This window comes from Oreochromis aureus, linkage group 8 (genome assembly GCF_013358895.1).
Source record: "Oreochromis aureus strain Israel breed Guangdong linkage group 8, ZZ_aureus, whole genome shotgun sequence".
NCBI lineage: Eukaryota > Metazoa > Chordata > Actinopteri > Cichliformes > Cichlidae > Oreochromis > Oreochromis aureus.
Genome location: NC_052949.1, coordinates 25782560 through 25806105, shown reverse-complemented (window position 1 = coordinate 25806105; position 23546 = coordinate 25782560). Strand labels below are relative to the sequence as shown.

At 40.4% G+C, this 23546-nt stretch overlaps 2 protein-coding genes across 3 annotated transcripts; both read right to left on the bottom strand.

Annotated features, from left to right (window-relative positions):
- Positions 1 to 969: 969 nt before the first annotated feature.
- fdxr (ferredoxin reductase) lies at positions 970 to 18284 on the bottom strand. 2 transcript variants are annotated; one of them, XM_031753349.2, is made up of 13 exons: positions 18257 to 18271; positions 17863 to 18075; positions 17374 to 17477; positions 13459 to 13554; positions 9994 to 10116; positions 9788 to 9901; positions 9540 to 9641; positions 5057 to 5164; positions 4095 to 4179; positions 2464 to 2663; positions 2211 to 2382; positions 1955 to 2128; positions 970 to 1512 (listed from the first exon to the last, which is right to left on the bottom strand). In XM_031753349.2, the coding sequence occupies exons 2-13, from the start codon at positions 17942 to 17944 to the stop codon at positions 1382 to 1384; spliced, it is 1491 nt and encodes a 496-aa protein (XP_031609209.1). In that variant the 5' UTR covers positions 17945 to 18075; positions 18257 to 18271; the 3' UTR covers positions 970 to 1381. The 2 variants fall into 2 exon arrangements, with proteins under 2 accessions (XP_031609209.1, XP_031609208.1); XM_031753348.2 differs by having other exon boundaries at positions 17863 to 18284.
- A 2512-nt stretch (positions 18285 to 20796) lies between these two features.
- Positions 20797 to 23467, bottom strand: LOC116330886. Its single transcript, XM_031753345.2, has 4 exons — positions 23315 to 23467; positions 21674 to 22039; positions 21444 to 21568; positions 20797 to 21351 (listed from the first exon to the last, which is right to left on the bottom strand). Exons 1-4 carry the CDS (start codon positions 23445 to 23447, stop codon positions 21205 to 21207), a joined length of 771 nt encoding a protein of 256 aa, XP_031609205.1. The 5' UTR covers positions 23448 to 23467; the 3' UTR covers positions 20797 to 21204.
- Between the last annotated feature and the right edge of the window lie 79 nt (positions 23468 to 23546).

Here is a 23546-nt window from a genome sequence, read left to right as displayed (position 1 = left end):
TTTGCATTTTTCGTCACTTTGTTTCTTATACTTATTGGTCCCTCTATTTAAAATCAGCTTGATGTTTGAAGGCATACAGTGTTTGACATAAAAACTTCCCTTAAACAGGTTAAACCTAAAGTAACAAGTTAGTCATGAAAGTACAGATATGTGTTAAAATGTAGGGAGTAAAAGTAAAAGTACTCAAAGGAAAGATATCACAAAATACTAAAGTACCGTAACAGTGTTTGTACTTTGTTGCTTCCCACCTCTGCTTATACTTTAAACTATTATCAGGGTAAGAACGATTCAGGTTTCATCAATAACACCACCATCTGCTGTACCACTGAAAACTTGTGAATTTGTCAGGTCACACAAAGTGGTGACAGTGTTGAGACTGAGTGAACTGTGTTACATTTTCCTGTCATAGATTGATATTTGTGGCTCAAATCATCCCCACTGCACCTTGTGCATGTTTCAAACATCCAAATACCTCACACTGCAATTATAAGTTTTATTTCTTGGCCAGTGAGACAATTCTCATTAATGTACATCACGAAGGATGTGAAACTGAGATGGAGAGTTTAAGCTTTAAGAGCATGTACAACGTATTGGATTAACATTGGGCAGCGCTTAACACTGAGCGACTGCAATACATTATCAACAATCGCTTGCATCCAATGACTGTCAGTTTGGAATATTTTGTTTACATTGTGAACAGAAAGTATTGCTACTATTGCTATATTGCTAAGCTACTTGTCTTCTCTGTGATCCAGTGTCACCAGAAACCATGCATGCCCAAACATGAATTGCTCAAATGTAGTGCTTAGCATGCATTCTCTTTATGCTGCCGTTCTGGTACAGGTTGGTATTAGGCCTTCTGCACAAAGAGTGGTCTTCAGAGCTACTCTGGGATTTTAGATGTCTGACAGACATTTGTGGACCCAACTATGGATCACAGCAGTAACAAATGAAGCTCTGAGACAGGAATCAAAGGATAGACGTCATTTTATTCCCTCAAATACAGATTTAAGATGTTCAATGACATTATATAAAAGAGCAAAAACACTTTGCCACATAGTTTTTAGTTAACGGTACATTACAGTGCACAAATTCCATAAAAATTGTATCCATTAGAGTTTGGTCTTGAGTGCAGCAAGTTTTCAGTCTTTGTTGTTGTCAGTCAGTGTGTTGGATTGGTAACAAGGTAACTAAATCACACTGTAGCAAATAACAGTTCCTACTAGTGCCATATGTACAATATGAATTAAATCCATGTTAAGGAGTTCAAATAGTCATTTTTATTGTGTGATCAATCAGTGAGATCCCTAAAAACAAGTGCAGTCATTTTCATACTGCAATAGGTAGCATTGCCTGTTCACATGAAAACTGTTTCATTCTTTCATGTCCAAGCCACGTGCAGCATTTCCTCCACAGTCAGTAGCTTTTCTCTGGGTTTCCCACTGGATTCACCCTTTTTCATTTCCACATTGTCAATCTTCTCCCAGTCTGAGAAAGTCACTGGTTTCACTCCTACAGAAGAGAAAAATCACATTTGGCTGTGGCTTAGTGGGAACTTCAGAATACAGGATTATGAAACAGACGGGTCACTGTGTGCACTGAGATGATGACGACATACTGCACTGCTGTTGTTGCTACTGATTTATGGCTCTCTGTAGCAAATGTTTTGGTGGCATGCAGGATTTATTGCTAGTTTTGTTTTGTAGTTTTCCCTTTCAAATCCCTTCACGTCATTGTCTTTGTTTTTTTGCTCTTCGTCATTTTACATCTCATGTAATCAACAACAAACAGTCACTTCAAACAGAATCTCTTATCTACAGCTAGCCCGACTTTTTGGTTACTGTTTCATCACTGAGTTCATTTTCCCTTGTTTTTAGTCCAACTGTTCTGGTCCCTGCACATCTACTTTGACGACGCTACACTGGCCCATAGAATAACAGCACATATTTTATACCTCTCTTTTCCAGCAGAGCACTAATGCTTTGTGATCCAGGCTTGGCAGCAGACACATCCAACGTTCCCGAGTCCATGTCCTCCACAAGTGATCGTGCAGTGTCAAAGCTATTGTTCATAGTGGTAGCTATGACACCTGTGGGGCCTGTTTTAAGCCAGCCGCTACAGTACAGACCTACAAAGAAAAATTCAATCATTAAATATTATTGACGTAATTTATAAAATATTTCTTGTTCTTCAAAGTGTTTAAGGAGTACCTGCAGCTTGTTTAACGCGTCCCATGGTGTTTGGAACGATGGCTTTGCGGGAGTCAAAAGGCACTGATGGATCGATGGGCAGGCTCTTGTAGCCGATGCTGCTGACGACCAGGCCGCAGGACACGTCCTCCACTTCTCCTGTGAGCACAGCGTGGGCTCCCTCACCTGAACCCTGCTCACAGAGAGGATATCAGCTTTAACAAGGAGCAGCAGCACAGTGACAGGCACTTTTGGAAATTCAAATCCTGCTAACCTCCAGCTTGTTGATCGCCAGTCGAATGCCAGCTATTCTGCTGTGGCTAGGTTCGGCCAAAACTTCCACGGGGCTCCGGAAGAATCGAAAGCCCCAGGTGCGGGAGGCCTTGCTCCGTCTCTCCTGCTCCTTTTCTCCGGGTACCTCCAGGGCCGTCTTCAACATCAGCTCTGTCAGACGCTTTCTGGGCCTCGGCAAGTCTGACACAGCAGAGATACTTCAGCTTAAAATCGCCCTGCTTTGCTTTCATTTATAATGTCCAAATTTTTAATCTTCAGTTTGTTTTGCATAGAATAGGTAGTGAAAACAATATATACAGTGCGGTGCAAAAGTCTTGAGTTATCCCTTATGTCTTTATATTTTGCATGCATGGAGCCAAGACGTCTTGTAAATTTTAAAGAGCCTTTTTGAAGGTCTTTCAAAGTTTTTCTTTGAACATTGGCTGCCTTTTAACTTATCAATCTACAGCTGATGAACTGAATCCGAAAATCATGTCCTTAAGAAACTTGACACAACACCTGAGAGATGTGACCAATCAATGTTCTGTACTTTGTACCATTTCTTCCCTCTCCTTAGGAAACTCTAGTCCCCATCTCCACTCCTATACTTGTCTTTATCTTAAGGCTAAGATGCTTTGTGAATAACTTATCTTTCTCCTTACTTAGTCTTTTGATTTTTAGAAAAAATTCCTATAAAACTTCATAATTTTAACAACCTTCTTAGAATTTTGTCACTAGCAGCTACTCTTATACTTGTGAACTTTATGGACACATGCTGTGGTCTCATGACTAGTAGAATGCATATGTTTTTTTTACATACAAGTGTGCATGTGGTCTTTCAGTAAGTGATACGTGAATGTTGCTGTGCATGCATCTTGTATGTGCACACACATCAGAAATGGCTTTTTTAAGTAACTGGTCTTTATAAATTTCCTGTAACTGCAAAGTTCTGATGTGCTGCTGCGACCACAGACCTGTCACTCCTGTAATGCAAGCTCAGCAGGCACGATTACAACACAGATAAACATAGCCAGCTTCTTTTACCATCCTTCACTAAAACGAAACATACGCTCAGGGTTATTTTAGTAATCTGTGACCAGAGTCAAGGTTATCGTTATAAATCTAAGACTGCCTGCCATCATCAATCAGGCCAGCAGCATTTCTCTGGCAAGGACGAGGCCAACCTAAAAGGTCAGTGCGATGCTGCGGGGGGGTGTTGCACAATTCTGTTTTGCACCCTAACCTGCAGGTTCTCACACAACAGCAGAAAATCTTTCAAACTAAAGCCAGCAGCAGCAGTCTGGGCAGGTTGGCAGTTTCCATTCACCTCACAGTATATATATGCTATAGGTCTCAGCTGGGTATGCTGTTGTTAACCACAGCTTACATTTCTTCCTTCCTTCTTCTTCTTCCTTCACATGTGTTACATGCACATGTAGATATCTAACGTATTTTCACTGCTCACTTAAAAACACCAGGCATCTTTTCTAGCTGCACCAGAAAAATTGTAAAAACACTGAAATTTACAGATCATAAAGGCAGCCGGAACTATGTGAACATTTAATTGGTTTTGAAAACAGAGCAGGTCAGTTAGAGGGGAAAGCATGAAGATAAAGCTGCATGTGGTCTCACCTTTAAGAGCCTCTTTGACTGCATCAAAATCAGCCGCCACCATGTCCGGCCTGGTGTCCGGCAGGTTCACCATTTCTCTGAGCTCCTGTAGAAAAGGAGCATAGGTTATGGTTCGCTGGGCCAAATGAAAACATCATTCAAAACATACAGAATCTCTTTTGGTAAAATTCTGGGGAAATTATATTTACTGCAGTACAAACAATGACAGCGTACATATAAGAGGCGTGATGATCAGTCAAGTTTGAAACAGTCTGGCAACAACAACCAAACTGTTTTCTGAGTTCATTTTACAGGACGAACCTCTGCTTTTGCACAGGGTGACACTGAAAGATCGAAGAATAGCTCAAATAATATGGGCGATAAAGAAAATGATGGGATGTTGATCTTGTTTTTTTTCCACTTTAAACTACAAGATAAAGCTACTCCCTGCAGAGGATGCATTTTCTACCAACGTCAGCAGTAACAATACAAGGTCACTGACGAAGTGTGCATGAAGGTGCTCTGGCTTTCTCTCATATGTAGGAACTCTTAAAGTGGACTATTATAGATAATTACCATTTTCCATATTTTATTTTTATTTATTCTTTTTATTCTTGGACTGAACTGTCGTAACTTTTAATAGTTAAATAGTTTAATTTTTTACCCCCAAAATTAACAAAGCAAGCCAAAGCTAACACGTGAACAGGTCATTTAAAAAAAAAGCTAAAAACAGCAAAAAGTAACAATTAACATTAGGCAAAAATGCAGTTAAACAGTTTGTTAACACTTGCACAGTGGCTAAAAGGTTCAGTTTTTACCACTCCAAGTGATAAAAAAGCCTTCTAATAATATTCTGTCTGTGGTGTTAAGAAACAAAGGTTTTGGAAGATGTGGTGTGGAGATGAGTTGTGACCTGAGGAAGTGGCTGGCACTAGAGAACATGTTATTCTTTATTCATGTTCTGTTTTCTTTCTGACACACACCTTGATTGTGCAAGCGATCTGAATGGGTCCTCTTCTGCCAACTATCAGCACCCTGCGGACCTGGCTCTCTGCCAGAGCCTCCAGTGCTGGTTGCGTGATGTCAGTTTTCTGCAGAAAAACAAGTTTGACAAGTAAATTAAATCTTTAGCTGGAAAACTGAACAGCTTAGGTTTTTTGTCAAGTGATGTGATTTATATTTATTGTTAGCTCATATTGCTGGTTCATACAGAAACTTTGACTCACAATTTCTTGGACAAATACCCAACGTTTGTTAGTTTGCACCATCACAGGCGTACAGACATTTTAAAAACAATCAGTCAATATGTGATTGAAGTGCAGGTTTTAAATTTTAATTCAGCATTCTTTTACTAAACTTTTACATAAACTGTTTAAGATTTATACCCATGTTTATCAATTTTCAGAGGCTAACATCATTTTAAATATAAGAACAGTTTTTAATTCTTTGCATTTGATGACTGCCTGCAGTTTAGAGCCCACGGACATCACCAAATGCTGCGCTTCCTCTCTTGAGATGCTCTGCCAGGGCCTTTTTTCTTTTTGTTTTTCTTTTGGATAATGCTTTGGGCTTCACTTGTGAAGTGCCGACCAATTTGCAGAATTTGACTGACTCTGAGCAGTCACATCATCGATAAACGTTAGCCTTCCTGTTCCACTGGTAGCCATACATTCCCATACAAAACTAAATGTCAGCCTGTCGTTTTTGCTTTGTGCTCATCATGTTGTATAGAGCGCTTTGAGTACTCCGGGAGAGTAGAAAAGCGCTATATAAGAATCAGTCCATTTACCAATAATGCTCCCTCTACCACGCTTGACAAATATTATGGTATGCTTTATATACATCATTTCATTTAAAATCCACTTTATTGGTATACAGAGGCAAAACTACAGGAACTGTGTCCAACAAATGTATGTGAGCTCTTGTATCACCTTTTGATATTTGTATGACCAATTTCCCCATTTTAGTCTCACAAAGCAGCTCATCACCTATTTATTCCAAACAAAACAAATCAAACTGCACTATTATAACTGACACCATGGTGTCCTACATCTACCAGTCAAGTATAAAAGGTCACTGTCATCTTTGACCTTTAATTTTGTGGTTTTTTGTATGAAATGACACACCAGAGAAACTTGAAGCTGAAGAAAATGACTCCATTAAAGCTGACTTTTCTCAGAGACGGTTAGTTGGGTTAGAGTTTTTAAAAGACGTTAGCTGTGTTTCTCAGCCCTGAAAACTTCCTGTGGTTAGCTCCTGTACTAACTATGATGTCATGCAGGCTCAGAGATGCTAGCTTAAAAAGCCAACCCCTGTGTACTTAAACTGAGCCCGAGGGGGTCAGAAGCTACTATCAGTACAGGTCCCAAGGTTTAAAAGGAAACCAACTGAAATTATTAACAAAGTCATGTGTTTGACAGGTATGTTGTCTCATGGTAAAGAAAATATTTTCATTATTTGAAAACATTCTGACTTCTCAAGGTGCATGACCCTACAATAATTCTTCTTCTTCTTCAGTCATATTTGCCCATTAATTCTTAGTGTCAGGTGGAGGACTGTGATCAGGAAACTAGAAAGGTCAAACTTTACTTGTCTTTTTTTTTTTTTTTTTTTTTTTTTTTTTTTTAACCTGTCCCGTTTGGTTCTTTTGCCATCAGAATTATTGTCTAAAGGCGAAGAAAGATGCCCAACGGATTTATTTTTTTACCAAATGGACCATCCCAGCCTTGCCGTAATGGTCCATTTGATTCAACTTTATTGTTTATTTTATTTTCACTTGCTGAATACGGGACAGACTTGACTGGAGGAGAGAACGTGGAGAAAGAAAGAGGGAAAAAAAAAACCTGAGAAGAGGGACGGGGAAAAAGGGCAAAAACAAAACCAACAGAATAAGCAGACAAAAAAATACATATATCGATCACCTGGATCACCTGTTGAGAAAGAAAAAGAAAGCAAGCAGAAGAAAACGAGAGTAATAAACAAGATCACAATGATATATGGGAATATGACAGTAAATACTAAATATTAAACATTATTGTGCAGCACGTGAGATCGACAGCGCACAGTGTGCTTTGAGGTAGGAGCCAAAAAGGGTGTAGTTTGTGTGTGTGATCACCCGTGTGTACACCTGTGAGCATGAACGCGCTTGTTTTAAAAGGTTCCTTCATGTAATGATCTGCTAGAGGGTGTGTGGGGCCACTGCCCCGACCTCCAGGGCATGAAGCAGGTATGGAGGAGATCAAGACTCCAGACATCCAGAGGCCCCCAGAACACAAGAGACCAAGGAAGACCAACAGAGGGGCAGCTGCGCCACTATCCCAGAAAGAGCTGAGGAGAGTCCCAGATGAGGGGTCACTCAGCAGCAGCCGCGGAGCAGAAGCCAGGGGGTTGCAGTGACGTGCCCGTGAGCTCCGCCGGCAGCCAGCTGTGCCTGAGTGGCGAGCCCGGGCCGAGAGGCCAAGGGCACCCCATCCCCAAAGTGGCCCGAGCGAGCCCCAGGCTCCAGGCCCCAATAAGCAGCCGCCAGGAGTGAGCCGGTGGGTACCTGGGCGCCCACCCCGGAGACAGAGAACCACCAACGCACCGATGTCTGAGGGCGCCCGCCACCGGCAGGGGAAGTGGTGGGGGAGATGGGCCTCCAAACCTTGGAGGGCCTGAGATGTCCCCAGAGAGGTGGCGTCTGATACCCAACCTGACATATAGACACAGACAAACAGGCACACACAGATACAAACATCTATTCCCACCCTCATGCTCTCATATACAATTGCTCAACACTCACCCAACGTGGAGACAGACATAGAGAGACGCTGTACACACAATCACACTCCCCAAGCGCACTCTAAGCCCCGAGTCTAGGTACCCTTGCCCCTGGAGGGGAAACTGCACCCAGACTCAGGTGGTGTAACCCTTTTCCCTGCGGTGGGAGAAGCAGACAGCCCCGACTCCGCAGCAGCAGGAGGCCCCATACACCAGACCCCAGTCGGACGGCCAACTCCTCCTCCTAGCCCCCTGCTCCAGCAGGCCGCAGAGAACGGGGTGTGTGGGAAGACTCCAAACCTCCCTCCACCCGCTCATATGTACTGTTGATGTATGTGTGTTCTAAGGTGCATTTAAAACCCAGGAGGGCATGGAGCCACCTGCCAGAGCAGCAGGTAAGCGTATAGCCCCTCCTGCTAGCCCTCAATGTCTACATGTATTTAAAATTGAGAGGTGGGCAACGACGCCAGGGGTGAGGTGTACACCCTGATGGTAGTTTGGAATCCGTGTAGCGTGCCCACCTCCAAGATCCTATATGTATGTGTAATGAGAGTGTGAGTAATGTGAATGTCTAAGTTGTGGGATAAAATTGAGGCAGAGGCAGCCAGAAGGGGACAGAGGGGGATGTCTCCTCTGCACCCTGGTGACACACCCCTACCCCAAGGCCCTGCATGTGTGGGTGATTGTGGTGGAGCGGGAAGAGGGAGGCCGCTGGAGATGGGGAGGGAAGGAAGGAGGGCAGTGACCCCTCCTGGGGCCAGCTCCCCGCTGACCCCAGTAGGCACCCCATGCTGTGCAACCCGCCAGGGAAAGGGGGCCCAGGCCCATCCGGACCGGGGGCCCAGTGCAGCAGCGCCGCCCGGCCCCACAGAGCCCGGGACAATTCACCTGACCCCACCACAGAGAAAACTGCACCCACCCCATCATCCACTCATCTTCCAGACTACACAAGACAATAGACGCCCAGGCTGAGATCTTCCTCCACCTCTCCTGTATCTCCCCCTCCTGCAGAGAGAGTTCCTGAAGAGAGGAAAGCTCCTGCAAGATGTGACAACCTCCCCCACCAGTTGAAGAGCCCCCCAGGTGGCTCGATGCACCGGCGGCACCCGGTGAAATTATTAACAAAGTCATGTGTTTGACAGGTATGTTGTCTCATGGTAAAGAAAATATTTTCATTATTTGAAAACATTCTGACTTCTCAAGGTGCATGACCCTACAATAATTCTTCTTCTTCTTCAGTCATATTTGCCCATTAATTCTTAGTGTCAGGTGGAGGACTGTGATCAGGAAACTAGAAAGGTCAAACTTTACTTGTCAAATTAGTGAAACTACTCTGTAGCACTATTTCTTATCTTCGCCCTTTTTTTCTTCATCTATCGATGATTTTCTGTTAATTTTAGTTTAGTTTCGCATTCTGAAACAACAACAGACAAAGACAACATTTCTCCATTTGGCTTCACGCTGATGCAATCACACCATTTAAAAAAAAAAACCAACACACACACATTTTTGAGGTTTCAGCAACAGTGTTTTGCTTTTCATGCCTAACCGACAAACAAAACATTTGTTATTATTTAAGCAGATAAAATTCCTCAGCTTAAGCGGTTCTTTCATAAATCTCAGAGGACTCAAGACTTGCTGACTGAAACATGTCTGCTCTTCCTGTTTTTGTTTCTTTTGTTATAAATTTACTGATAACCAACTCACCTTTAAAATGTCGATGGGAGATAGCAGAATTCTTGCTACGTCCAAGGCCACGTTGCCTTGTCCCAAAATCACAGCTGTTTCACAACTCAGGTCTGGACTCAGCTGAACAAAAAAATCGAACAGATGAGACAGAGAAGCAGTTTCACCTGACAGTTTTTCTTGTGGCATCATCTGACTTTATTGAGGCTCTTTTTGATGGATGGAAACATCTTGTGTGTTTATGTGAAACACTTACTTGGAAGTCTTACCTCTCGACAGCTGGGGAGTCCGTTGTACCAGCCCACAAAGTCTTTGGCAGAGTACACACCAGCCAAGTCTTCGCCCGGCACTCCCATGCTCCGGTTTCCCTCTGCACCATAACTCTGTCAAACAATTTACAGAGTTCAATGGAAATAGATGATTAATTTTGGCATGTTTAAGATGAAGGAGCTGCAGTGGGCTTTCACATCCTTACCAGTACGACAGCATGATAGGCTTGCTGCAGCTCGGTGATGCTCACATTCTTGCCTACATTCACATTGCCATAGAAACTGCAGCGTGAATGCTTGGCCGTTTGCGTGAATGTGTTGATGACGTTCTGAGGACAAGGATCGGTAAAATTTAAGTTAGCAAGCTGGACTCTCCATCTATACTTCCATTCCACCTATTATGGGAGTAATTCTCTATCCAGTGGTTAATGACCTCAGGACAGCAGATGACTAAAGTTTGTTGTAGTAAACTCCGATTTAAGAATATTTACATAAAACTTTACTATATTCCACTTTGTGAAGGTTTATTGTTCTTGTCTTATAGTTTTATAGCTCCTGTAGAGTGCTCAAACCCTTATTAGACTTATTTGGGAAAGCTAATTCACTTTAATAAATGAAGTATACATTACTGTGTCCACATTCACACAGGAACTCAGATTTGTGTTGCCCTTTCTCATATGTAGCACACAGCATGGGACAGCCTGCTTCAGATTCGCTCCCAGTTCTCTGAACACTCTGGCTGAAGTGAGGGCGCAGACTCAAAAGAGTGGGCAGGAGATAAGACGCATGACGTCCACTCTCTACCTGTGAATTCAACACGTCAGCACCTGCTTCATTTTCATATCTGTGTAATTAGAGACCCGACGCGACCAGACATCTGTGTTCTCTCATGCAGGTCCAGTTTTTAATGCTGCAGTGCATTTATTTACAGTGGTATTATCTATTTCTGCATTTGCAAACGACTCTCACAGAGTCACCGAAGTACAGAACAGATCACAAAGACAATTTTATGCATTTTGTGAAAGTTATAAAGACGTTCTAACATCTTAATGATAGAAGAGCTGGAGGAAAAATGGATTTCCTCCACTTCACTGTTTGCTGATAAAGGGTGAGGTTTCCTCTCAAATATTGTAGGGTCTTTGCCTGACAAAGTGCAGGCAGCTGACTGATGACTATATAAATAAAACTGAATTGAACTTTAGACTCAAGAGACTGTAACAAGGGTACAAGCTCAATGAGTGTAGTGGTTGCCACCTTTCACCTCCCTGCACTGAGATATGGAAGAGAAAACATAGTAGATGGGACTATGTTAATTATCCTCACTGTAATTTTTAAATACCAATTTTATTTCATAATAAACTATAATATACTTTCATTTGGGTGAACAGTCATTGGAAGACTTCAGGAGACAAAAGGCTGATGTTGGTGATGAAACAATGTTTGCATAATAATAAAAATAATAATGATGGAAAGACAATCTGTTGTTGAGAAGTGATGCTAAAAATTCACAAAATTTATTTAACTTTAGAAATTTGTGGCTGTTCAGAGGCTGCTTAGACACGATTTCTATGTAGTAATGATAATCCTGTCTGAATATAGGCGCCTTAATGGAGCTGCTCATATGGATCCTGCTGTTGTATGATGCCACATATATTTAATAAAGACTCCAACAAACGTCTTTAAGCAAAAACCCAAATTCATCTTTTGATAAGCAAAATTTTGATGTATAACGGCAACCTCCAACATATTTGTGTCTTCTCCAGGGCTTGAATTTGCTCTGTAGACGAATGTGGAACCCACTTTTATTTATTTATTATTACATTCTTGAGTTGTCCATGTGGCTGCTTTACCAACATTTTTTTTTACATTTTAACATTTTGTTGAACTCTCAATAATGCTTATGGAGCCAATGTTCTGAGAAAAATGTGATGTTAAGATTTGGGATCAGGAACAAAAACAAACCAACAAAAACTACCAGAAAGAGCAAGACTGAGCTTGAAACTGTCAAGTATTTCAGTTGATCCTGATATCGCCTCTACAACATCGACCACACATGTGCAGACAGACAAACACGCATCGTCTTGATGCATGCTCAATCATCCAGGTAAGTAAATCTCCAAAAGTTGATTCTGTTCATCTGGACGGAGCGTTTTGTGGGAGAAACGTTTCGTCACTCATCCACTAAACGCTCCGTCCAGATGAACAGAATCAACTTTTGGAGAAACACACGCATCGCATACACAGTTGTAACTTTTGCCCTGTCTCCCTGATGTGCAAGTGTACCAAGTCCAATTTTTCCTACCGTACCAAAGCATTTTATTCTATTTTGTAGTTTTTTTTATTTTATTTTATCTCATCCTATTCTGCTGTGTTTTTCTTAACTCTTACTGTTCTTAACTTGTACTTTATGCCAAGACCAAAAAATTCCCATGTGTGAGACTAATAAAGGTTTATCTTATCTTATTACATTCAAACAAATCTGACAGTTAAGTCACAGGATACTTTCGGCTGCTCTCTTGTTCACATGGGTTCGCTCCACATGATTTGGCAGATTTTTATGCTGGTTACCCCTTCCTGCCCAAACCCCCAATAGATTTGTGTCTACTGGGATCAAACTGGGGATGTTTCCCAAATGTGTACACCACTACACTATGGACGCACCGCTCTCTTACCTTTATGATAAGTGAAATTAAAAGCAGGGAAGAGTTCGGCAGAAATATCAGACCAGACTAGATCGATTCATTAATTCTGTCCAAAGTTCAAAAGCCCACTTTTTGATACATACTGCACTTTGTTTCTTTACAGAAATAATCAGACATGGCCTTGTTGGGATTCATGCACTGCTACATGTACTCACTTGTGCTTTAAAGATGAAATCAACTGCTGCTCTACAAGAAACGGTTGCAAGTCACCGAAAAGAACCTTGTTGGTGTTTTTACATTTTTGCCTGAGTATCGACTGAACAAAGAAGACACACTAGTGATTTAAAAGTCTTGGTGTATTACTTTCAAAGTAGCATTTCTGCTGAGCTAGGCTAACCACATCCCTAACCACGATTATATCAGACATGCGAAGGTGAGATTATTGGTTGTGGGAAACAAGTCTCGTTATTAACAAATATTTATCAGTTATTATATTTGCCAGCATGTTGGGATATGCGTCCTGCGGAGGGTTATGTAACATTGCTTTTGTTGTTCAGCTACATTTCAGTGAGTTGCGGTGTGACGACATGGAAATATAGCGAGCTTCAAAGCTTGCATTCAACCTCAGACATAAACGTGATAACACCCTTTCACTGTGATGTTATTCACACTTCCAATTCAATTTCACTTTACTGTCAGACTTATCTAACGTGTCTCTTTCTGTTTGACTGGTCTGCATTAACCACTGACTGGTTTTTATTTTCCATTAATGGTGCCACAGCTCATTACACAGTCTGGCGAAACTAAACAGACTTTAAGAAACGGGTTTGTCAGAAGAGTTTCTTTTTCTAAAACAATACAGCAATCCAAATGTTAAAAGATATTCACTGCATCTGGTGTTAGAACTTATGAGGAGAAATTAACTGGATTATTATTTAAATTAGTCTTTTTTTTGCTTAAAAACAGGTAATATCCAGAAAATGGTTTGAGGCAATTATCTGTTCTTTAAAATCTATTAGAGGCAGACACCTTGACTTCAGGATGATCCGGGGCCACTCCGAACCTGACCAGGCCAAAGGGGACAGGCAGACGCTCATAAATGTCCACCTCAACATCTTGGCGAGCCTGAGAAAAAAAACAAACAAAATCCAAAATATAATATTCAAAGCTTTAACTGAATTGTTAATAAAGGCTTTAGAATAAACAAAAACAATATTGTGTGGTTACAAAACTAACTGGAATGTCTTTAGTTTTAGTCTTGAAACATTTTTAACACAGCCCAAAAAACCCCCCACAAAACCAAAAAACACTGAAAACTAACAAATTAAATAATCTAAATTACATTTTTTTTAAAACAACAAACCAATGTAAAAAAAACTCTTTGAAAAAGCATTGCTCGTTCATGTCATTTCTCTTAAAAGAACATGGCAGCGGGGCTTAGAAATCAACCACTGGACTTCAGGAATAAGATTCTTTGGAAAGATGAGGTCAAAGTGCAGATGCTTGGCATTAATGCATGGTGTGATGTTTGGTGAAACCCAACCAACCACAGGACCTCAGCACAAACACCTCACGCCAACTGTTAAGCAGGGTGGTGGAGGGGTGATGATTTAGGTTTGATTTGCAGCCACCTTGCCATAAATGAGTCACTTATGAACTCCTCTGTATGACAAAGTGTTCTTTAGCAATCTGTCCATCAGCTAAAGCTTGACCAAAATCAGGTCACACAACAGGACAATGATCACAAACGCACCAGAAAAACTTCAATTGAATGGTTGAAAAGGAAAAGAATCAAAGTGTTACAATGGACTAATCACAGTCCAGAACCCAACCTGGCTGAAAAGTATGGTGGGACCTTACAACAAACATGTACAAACCTTAATGAACTGAAGAACCGTTTCACTGCTTCAGTTCCTCCACAATGATGTAAACAACATTAAGTCATAAAGAGAATTATTACTTCATATTATTGCTCTTAAGGTTGGTTCTAGACAGCCATTGAGCCAACAACAGAAACAACACATTTAGAGCAGACCGGCTCCTGAGCTTTTGGTTCACATTATTTATTTGCACACACACTAAACTCTTTTTTTGAAACTTGCTAAATATGAACATAGACCGTGATAGTAATATTAATTACTGTCATGTATCGAATGCAGCTTCCTTGTGCCTACAGTTTTACAAACTTGCTGAAGTACAAACACAAAGTAAATGAAAAAGTAAAAATGTCAAAATATATGAAATTAAATTTTGATAAAAACTTATGGAGGGGTTTTCCTGCATAAAGAACAAATCATGGTGACTAACTTGGTTCAAGATTTCAGCTGGAGCTCAAATGGATCTTCTACCCATAATAAAAATGTAAAATCATCAGAAACTGATTATTATACTATATTATATTACATTATATTAGTTAAAGTCTGTTGTGCTGAATCAGACAAAAATTAATATATGAATTGAAAATCATATATTAATCAAAATACAAACACACATACACAACATGAAAAACATCAAAGAGCCACAGTGCTGCATGGCCAATGCACATCATGCTCCTGTGTATGGGGGGCATAGCTTGCAATGACATAACCTTGGGCTCAAAGACAGCATTCTCTGCAAGTTATTTCCGGTCGTATGTATGAGCATGTACTCAGTAGGCAGCTCAAAGCCTATATTTTGGTTAGTGTGTGATAGCATAGTGGTTTTGTGTACTTTGCAGGGAGAGGCATGCTCATTTGTTTGACTTTACATTAAAGGATGCTGGTCAGATTTGGAGAAACTAATGAAAGGAAATGTCAAGAAACCCCCCCCCCCCCACCTACACACAGACACACACACAAATGGAAAAATTAACATTTAATTAATACAGAATTATTGGGCAATAAATTAGTAGTCATTAGCAAATTCAAGCTCCAGCGTGAAGGAAAAGGGTATTTTTTTAGCCGCTACATCCACCACTGTTTGTTTTATATAGCAAACAAAATCTGCAGTAAAGCTCCAGAAGTTAAAAGCGTATGTATGTAGATGAACTCTTAATTTAGTATGTCACAGTGTTTAAATTACACAGCTTGCTGAAGACTGATAGCAGCCTCCCCACTTTCTGTCACAGTGATACCTACAGCAAGCAGGGGTGAGTCTAAAGGGGGGATATGGGGTGTATTAGACCATATTTATTTCAAGGCTTAAGTAGCATTAGTTAACCAATTTAGATTGATATATATTATTTATATTAATCTACACACACACACACACACACACACACACACACACACACACACACACACACACACACACACACACACACACACACACACACACACACACACACACACACACACACACACACACACACACACACACACACAAATGGAAAAATTAACATTGAATTAATACATAATTATTGGGCAATAATTGTGCAGTCGTCATTCGCAAATTCATTTAGAATTGGAAAGCAGCTATTGATGATTTTAGTGATTGAGAATTCTACTTATTATTCCATCAGCTGTAAAATTGTATACGAAATACTTCTGTCTTATTGTTAATAATCAAAGTTAATAATCAAAGGACTCAAAATGCTTTCTTACGTTGGTAGGAGGAAAAAAAAAAAAGAGTGGCTCTATTGCATCACATGGATGAGGTAGATTTAGTGTTTGTTCATGTGTGTGTGTTTTTAACACGTTTATGTGTGTGTGTGTGTGAGTGTGCTAGTGAATGAGTGAATACGCATGTCTGTAACCTTCTTAAAGAGTATGCGGTCTCTGCACTGAGGAAAAAAGATGATATCAACATTCTCAGAACTGAGGCTTGCAGAACTGATGCAACGTTTCCTGGAGCAGAAAACAGTCCAGTCTAAGAGCACCAATTAACATTAAATTAATATAATTAATTTCTATTAATCTAAATTGGTTAAATAATGCTTGAAATAAATATGGTCCAATACACCCCATATCCCCCCTTTAGACTCACCCCTGCTTGCTGTAGGTATCACTGTGACAGAAAGTGGGGAGGCTGCTATCAGTCTTCAGCAAGCTGTGTAATTTAAACACTGTGACATACTAAATTAAGAGTTCATCTACATACATACGCTTTTAACTTCTGGAGCTTTACTGCAGATTTTGTTTGCTATATAAAACAAACTGGTGGATGTAGCAGCTGAAAAATACCCTTTCCTTCACGGTGGAGCTTGTTGATTATGTTTTTGATACAGGATTCCTGCCAGCTTCTCCTCAGTAATGTTTTTATGGTGATTACTATAAAGAAAAATATCTTCTTTCACTCCGCCTGAGCTCACCACCTTGTTAATAGCCCTGCCTCTTTGCTGTTCGTGTGTCTCCATGTTAAACTATGGCAGCATCATCACTGCCACTATTCTGTTATCGGTGGTTTTGGAAAAACTGGGGGCTGCTTAGGCTTAATGTTGCAATACTGCAGATCTGTTTTTAGTCACAAACATTCATTCCAAGGTCTTCTTTGGACATTGGCTGCCTTTTGCTTTGTTCTCTGTCGAGATCAACAAGTTCACCAACACCACTGGTCCTGTGTCAGATCTTTGGTGGATTTTTTGATTCATTTGTCCTCCACTTTGCCGAGTTTGCTCAGTTTTTTTTTTTTTTTTAAAGGACATACTGAACACACTGCCATCCCTGCCAGCCGATCCCTTGAGTTAGCTGCCTTTTTAAGTGGTTTCGCAAACAAAAGCACTTTTTGAAGATGTTCAGGTCTAATAAGTGGGCCAAACATGAGAGTTTAAAGAAAACTCTTTAAAAACCTTGGAGAACTAAGGCACCGCTTTAAAAATGACAAGAAGGGCTGGCTCCTTGGAAGAACATTAAAAAGAAATCAAGGGTGGCTAAAGACTTTGGCACAGTACTACACATTCACAGAGATATTTATCAGTATTGCCTACTATTACTCCTTGTATTGTGCATCATAACAAGCAGTCCATACCTTGATTAGATGCTGTGCTGTGTAGAAACCTGCTGGACCGCTTCCGACAATACACACCTTTGGGCTGCATGAGGACAATGAAGCCTTTCCACAGGCGCCAATACCTGCAAAAACAAATCACGTGACATGGGAAAAGTTCACGTCTAACTCACTGGAGTTGCAGCAAAACAGCAAGGCCTTAGTTTGAATTAAATCCTCTTAGTGAGCTAAAAGGGTCTCAGTAAGCTAAGGCAGTATAGTGTACAGCTACAGTGTTTTAATGAAAGCAGAGTAAGGCATGCATTTATACAGTATTTTGTTTTACTGATGCTGAGAGTTGCTTGATATATTACGTATTGCTGAGTTCAATCAGCCTGTTAAAGTTTCTTCAAGCAGGTGTGTAGATCAGCCGACAAGAACGTTAACTTGGCTAAATTTTGTTCTGGGTCTGGCACGCGTCCACATTGAATATTAAATGTATTACGAGTAAACATTTCCTGGATAGCCCACCTTTGTGAAGTCGCGCTATCCATCCACCTCTTCCTGAGGTCCACAGCTTCAGCTCGGAAAACAGCAGTTTATGAGCGCCCATCGTTTCCTGACTTAGACGAGCTGTCTCGTTTTAAAGCAAGAAACGCTTAAATCCTCTCCGTTGCTTTCCTTGTCCGTGGTGACCAGCTCTGCATAGCTGCCTCTCCTCTGAGCTTTGGACACTGAGCAGCTCTGAGTTCAAAAGCCAAGGTGGAAAACGTTTATCTTTACTCTGCCTTTTATTTATTTATTTTTAAAGCTCCGTGCCCCCTCAAATGGCTAGCTAATGCTAATAGCGATTAATTTATTTTACACATATGAACTTTATCACGTAAAACATTATTATCATAACAAACTGTTTTCAAGGCTGTACCTTGCGTTACGGCCACAACAGTCCGTGGGAAACCGGCATTGACAATTAAAGTTCCACAATGACGGTGTTCATGATTAAGTATAAATTTATTGCTTCCATTCACTTACCCTCGACTATCAGACTTACGTCAAGCTATGATATTGTGAAATGATGGTATTTATCTCAACCTTTTCTTAACAAAAATTATGAGTTATTTGTAAGGCATCGGAAAAGAACTATTTTACCCATAAACCTAGATTGAAACAGTGATTGGTGAAACAGGATACTTAGTAACCGCGAAGCTAAAGAAACCAGCCGAACAAAGCATTACACATACACAACACAAACAACAAAAAATATACAAAACTATAATAACACATCACTACGAGAATGAAAAGGGCTAAATTCAATACGTTTGGGAGTTATTTGCTGTGGAATCTAGGTTCTGCAGTGGGTTATGGGATGATTAGTTCCTTCAGCGTTAAAAGTAATTGTAAGCAAAATCTTGTACGTTTCCTTTTTACTTTTGTATGTATGTATTTATTTAAAATTTATTTATTTTAAATCCAAATAAAGTATTTTTAGTCATGATTTACCTTATAGCTGGTAGCTGGTTGGGCTGGTTCAAGGCTTAAAACTATTTTCTTCAATGGAGAAAAGGAATCGCTTTTTATTAAAGCTTTTTATGCTAGTACGTACCAGTACAATGTAACTTAGAACATTTACGCAAATACATTGCTAAAATATGTGTTGTTTATGTAGGTATTTATGTGTCATCCTACTTCTACTCCACTGTTTTTAATTGTAACTATTGTGCTTTGCACCCCATCTCCTTTCTACTATTCAGTTTTTATTTTGCAGATAAATACTATAGTCTGTGTGAATGTGTGTGTGAATGGGTGAGTGACTGGATATGTAAAGCGCTTTGGGGTCCTTAGGGACCAGAAAAGCGCTATATAAATACAGGCCATTTACCATTTACCATTTATAGGTCAAGCTAGCCAACATTATATAATTATCTGAAAATAGCCATTCTGCATAATGAGTAAATTAACTTTAGGTGTTTTAAGTGTACTCTTATTGTCACGGGTCTGGTTCCTTTTGACCCAGCATTTTGAGTTTCTGGTGTCCTGGTGTTATTCTGTATTATGGTCTATGTTCTGATTCACCAGTTGAGCTGTTTTCATTAGTATTATCCTATGTTTCAGTTTAATTATTGTTAAGAGTTTAGTTCTTAGGTTTTGGTTTCCATACTCCTTCTGTTCAGTGTCTAGTCTGTGTCTCTGTTCCTGCCCTGGTCCCACGTGTCCTGTCTAGTCATCCATGTCCTTGTGTTCCCTCTGTACCGTGTCAGTATTATCATAATGTGAAGCTCGTGTCTCTGAGTCTGTAAGTTCAGTTGGTGTGTTTCCTGTTTTACTTTGAAGGTCCGTGTCTTATGTCAGTGTGTTCTGTTTTGCTTCCCTTGTCTTGTCCTGCCCAATTAGTCCCAGCTGTGTTTCGCTTTCTGATTACTCTGCTGTATATTTTAGTCCACTGTCATTTCTGCATGTTGTCACGTCGTACCCTCATTTTGCTGTGTTCTCTCATCCATGATATATTACATATTGCTGAGTTCAATACTCAGCAATACGTTTTACAATACATGGTAGGAAGGTTTTCCTACCATGACCTTCTTAGTTTTTAGCTTCCTGTTCCTAGTCTAGTTTCTAGTTCTGCATTTGAGGTTTTTGTTCTTGTAACGTTTATTGTTTTTAAAAGTTTTCCCAGCAATAAAGCTGCGTCATAAATTACTCCCTGTTTCTGAGTCCTGCATTTTGGGTCCTTCATCTTGCCTGCCACACAGCATTATAACTTTTTCTTAAGTAAAAAGTCTAAATGCTTTAAAAAAATAACTTTGTTAAACAATAATCTTAATCAAAATTATGTTTTAAACTCTTGAGCAGCATCACTTTTCACATAAGACGAATCGGGGAGAAGAAAGAAATTCACTTTAAAGACAAGAAACATTTTCGAATCATATTTTAGGTGGCAGCAGTGCCACCCCTGCAGTTTCCCTGAACATTTCCAGCTGCATAGTGGACTGTTTGGACTGGGATTATCTCATGACAGCATATTTGTTGTAGGCATAGCTGTTTCCTAGTCACAGCTGAAAGTCAGTGGCTTCCAGTGTAAAACTCTGCCAAATCAAATATGCAGAGGCACCTGCTGTGGCAATCCATGTGACAAGGGAGCAGCTGAAAGCATCTCTTTTTTTCTTTACTAATAAGTAATGTTGTGTTAATAGAGCTAAGTTACCCAGTAGAACGTCTACTAGGCTAATTAGTTAGAAACAGTTTCAACAGTGAAGATAATCCTTCTGCATTATATCAGCACTTTAACTATTTGACTAATATTATTCACTATTTTTGACTATTCACTATTTCACTTCTAGAATATTTTGATGCTAATACTTTTGTACTTTTACTAGTACTTTGAATTCAGCCCCATTGAGCTGCCCTTATCCTTTAAAAAACAAAAACAAAAACAACAACAACAAAGCAAAAAGATTTTTCAAAGGAATGGCAAAGTGTTAAAAATATCTTTGATTTATTGTACACATCAAATCAGGTAGAAAACTATGGTTCAAAATATTCTGAGCGTTCACATAGAAAAAAGAACAAAACAACACACAGCTGTTGAAAACTCAACAGGTAAAGCCAGTGTATGCTAAATCAAAGGAAAAAGTGCTTGGTCTGCAGTTTTTCTTCACCCACACTCTTCACACATTGCACCTGAACACTGAGCATAAACCAGGATGTGGTAGCTCAATCACTTTTCTGCAGATAAAACACAAATTTCTGTAAAAGGAAGAGAGATGCAGTACAGCAAAAGGTTAAAGATTACGAGTTCAGCCATCTGAAGCCGTCTGTGCAATTAACTGTGCATCACCGCGTGTTGAATTATTAGCACTGCACCGTCTCTGAGCATTACAAGAGACCCCTGAAGTCTGTGTTGACATCCGTGCTTAGAGATGTGACTAAGTAAGCACTGTGATGGTGGCAAGAGCAGGTCTGCCGAGGCCTCTCCGATCTTGGTGGTAATTCAGGCACGGCAGGTCTGAATTTCTTTTTATACTGGAGGAAGACAAAGGAAACGTTTTCACTCGAACACAGTCACATCCTCTTTGCTTGACTTTTGACAGCAGGCCTATCTACTTCACACTTACTCGTTTGCACCTAATAATCAGCACTCCAATGATGAGGAACAGTATGACAGTAAATCCTATGACGATAGAGCAAATCAAGGTCAGATCCAGTATGGAGTTTGTGCATTGTTCCTCCGGGCCACCCTCTGTGTGAAAGAGAGAAAAAAGCACGTTATAGACAATTAAATTGAAAGTTGCACCACTTTTAATAGAAGTGGATTGGATATAGTGAAATGCATGATTCTCTTCACCTCTGACGATAATGACGGTGCCGTTGCTGGTCATGAGCAGTTTGTTTAATTTGTTGTCCGTGTAAATCCACTCACAGTAATACAAGTTTGTGTCCTCGAGCTCCAGCAAAGACAACTGGAAAGTGAACCCACGTAGTTCCTGTGTGATCTGCTTGGCTGGACTTACGTTTATTCGGCCTTTGAATTTGTTAGATATGGTATCCTTGGTGACTGAAAATTCATTCAAGTCCAGGTACACAACGTCTTGTTCCTTGTGGAAACGCCTATGCATGTACAGCCCCATTGGATTCGCCAAGGATGTGGTGCACATGATCTCAGCAGATGAATTGACTCTCATGAAAGAGATGGTTGAAGGATTTTGGAAAGCTGCAAAGGAGAGATGGATTGTTTAAAAAATCACTTATGCAGAATTTTTTGTTTTGTTTTGATACTTGATACAGCTCCACCACAGGGCACTGGAAAATAATCTTTCATCGCAATAAAGCAGAAAAGGCACAATCTGATCCAATTCGTCATTTGCCAGTGACATGACTGGAATACGTTGCTGCAGCTAAATCTAGGTTAGGCCACTTTATATACAGTTACTGGGTGTAGTTTGGTTTTGTGGTTACCATTCTGCAGCCCCAACAACTGTACTGAACGGAGCAATGGCCTTCTTTTTGTAGATAAGTAACTTCTACATACATATTTTTGGTGCATCACTACATTTACTGTAAAGAGTGATTAAAAAGACCTTTTTCAATGATGGGTTTTTTGAGACACTGCTAAGAGGCCCAAAACAGGATGAAGCTGCAAACAAACAGGAAAAGATGACTCAGACTCATCTTCAATGACATCTACAGTTATGTAAAAAACAGGGTTTTTTTCCCATGAGCAGAAAACCCAATAAATTCACACTGAGGTCAGACCGTGCAGGGCTCAGAGAAATAGGCAAAAAACTTAAGAGCTTAGGTTTAGACTTCTGGAACGATGAACTTTGGACAGAGTTAAAGCAATGTGGGGATGTTCGGTCATGATGCACGGCACCGAGAAAACCAAACACAGCATATCAGCGTGAACACCTCACACTAAACAGTGAAGCATGGTGGAGGAGGGGTGATGATTTGGGCTTGTTTTGCAGCCACAGGACCTGGGCACTTTGCAGTTAATGAGCACACAATGATCTTGTTTTGTGTACTAATGCAGTTAACAGTCAAATGTGAGGCAACCTGCCTAAGAGCAAAGCGTAGCTGAAATTGCGTCATGATCCGAAGCACAGCAGCAAATCTACAACAGAATGACTGAGAAGCAAAATAATCCAGGTGTTGCAATAACTCAGTCAACGTCCAGACTTCAGCTTAATCATGTTGCAGCCAGATCTTAAGACAGCTGTGTATGTACAAAATGACTGCAAACCTCAGTGAACTGAAGCAATGCTGTAAAGAAGAGTGGCTCAAAATTTCTTCACAAGAACATAAGAGACTGATAAAATCACACACACAAAGCATAACTGCGAGGTAGTGCTGCTTAAGTGCTTCTGCAAGCTCCTACATCATCGGATGCACTTGGTTTTCACAGGACTGCAGAGAGGCCTGTGAAAAACTTTTTTTTTCAGATGAATTTATGATTTTTGTGGATCTCAAAATTCCAAAACACACTCACCTTTCCCGATGTCTAATATTACCTCCGCAGGCATGCAGAGCAGTCCCAGCACACAGCTCCACCAGTGGGCTTTCATCATGCAGTCAGGCTCGCGCATATGCTCTCTGACTGACAGATAGACTGACTTTAACATGAACGAGTGTGACAAAGAGAAATGTGGCATAAAGAGGAAATGAGACACTGACTCTTGTTATTTTATCAGCTGCACGTGGGTGTGTGCATATGTGCTACA

Coding starts and splice junctions, on each gene's coding strand:
- LOC116330886 (XM_031753345.2), bottom strand. CDS start 23,447: ATGTTAAAGTCAGTCTATCTGTCAGTCAGAGAGCATATGCGCGAGCCT. Junction 21,569..21,673: donor CACCGTCATTATCGTCAGAG/GTGAAGAGAATC, acceptor TCTTTCACACAG/AGGGTGGCCCGGAGGAACAA. Junction 21,352..21,443: donor TGATTATTAGGTGCAAACGA/GTAAGTGTGAAG, acceptor GTCTTCCTCCAG/TATAAAAAGAAATTCAGACC.
- fdxr (XM_031753348.2), bottom strand. CDS start 17,944: ATGGGCGCTCATAAACTGCTGTTTTCCGAGCTGAAGCTGTGGACCTCA. Junction 9,642..9,787: donor GACTCCCCAGCTGTCGAGAG/GTAAGACTTCCA, acceptor TTTTTTGTTCAG/CTGAGTCCAGACCTGAGTTG. Junction 2,383..2,463: donor TGGCGATCAACAAGCTGGAG/GTTAGCAGGATT, acceptor CTCTGTGAGCAG/GGTTCAGGTGAGGGAGCCCA.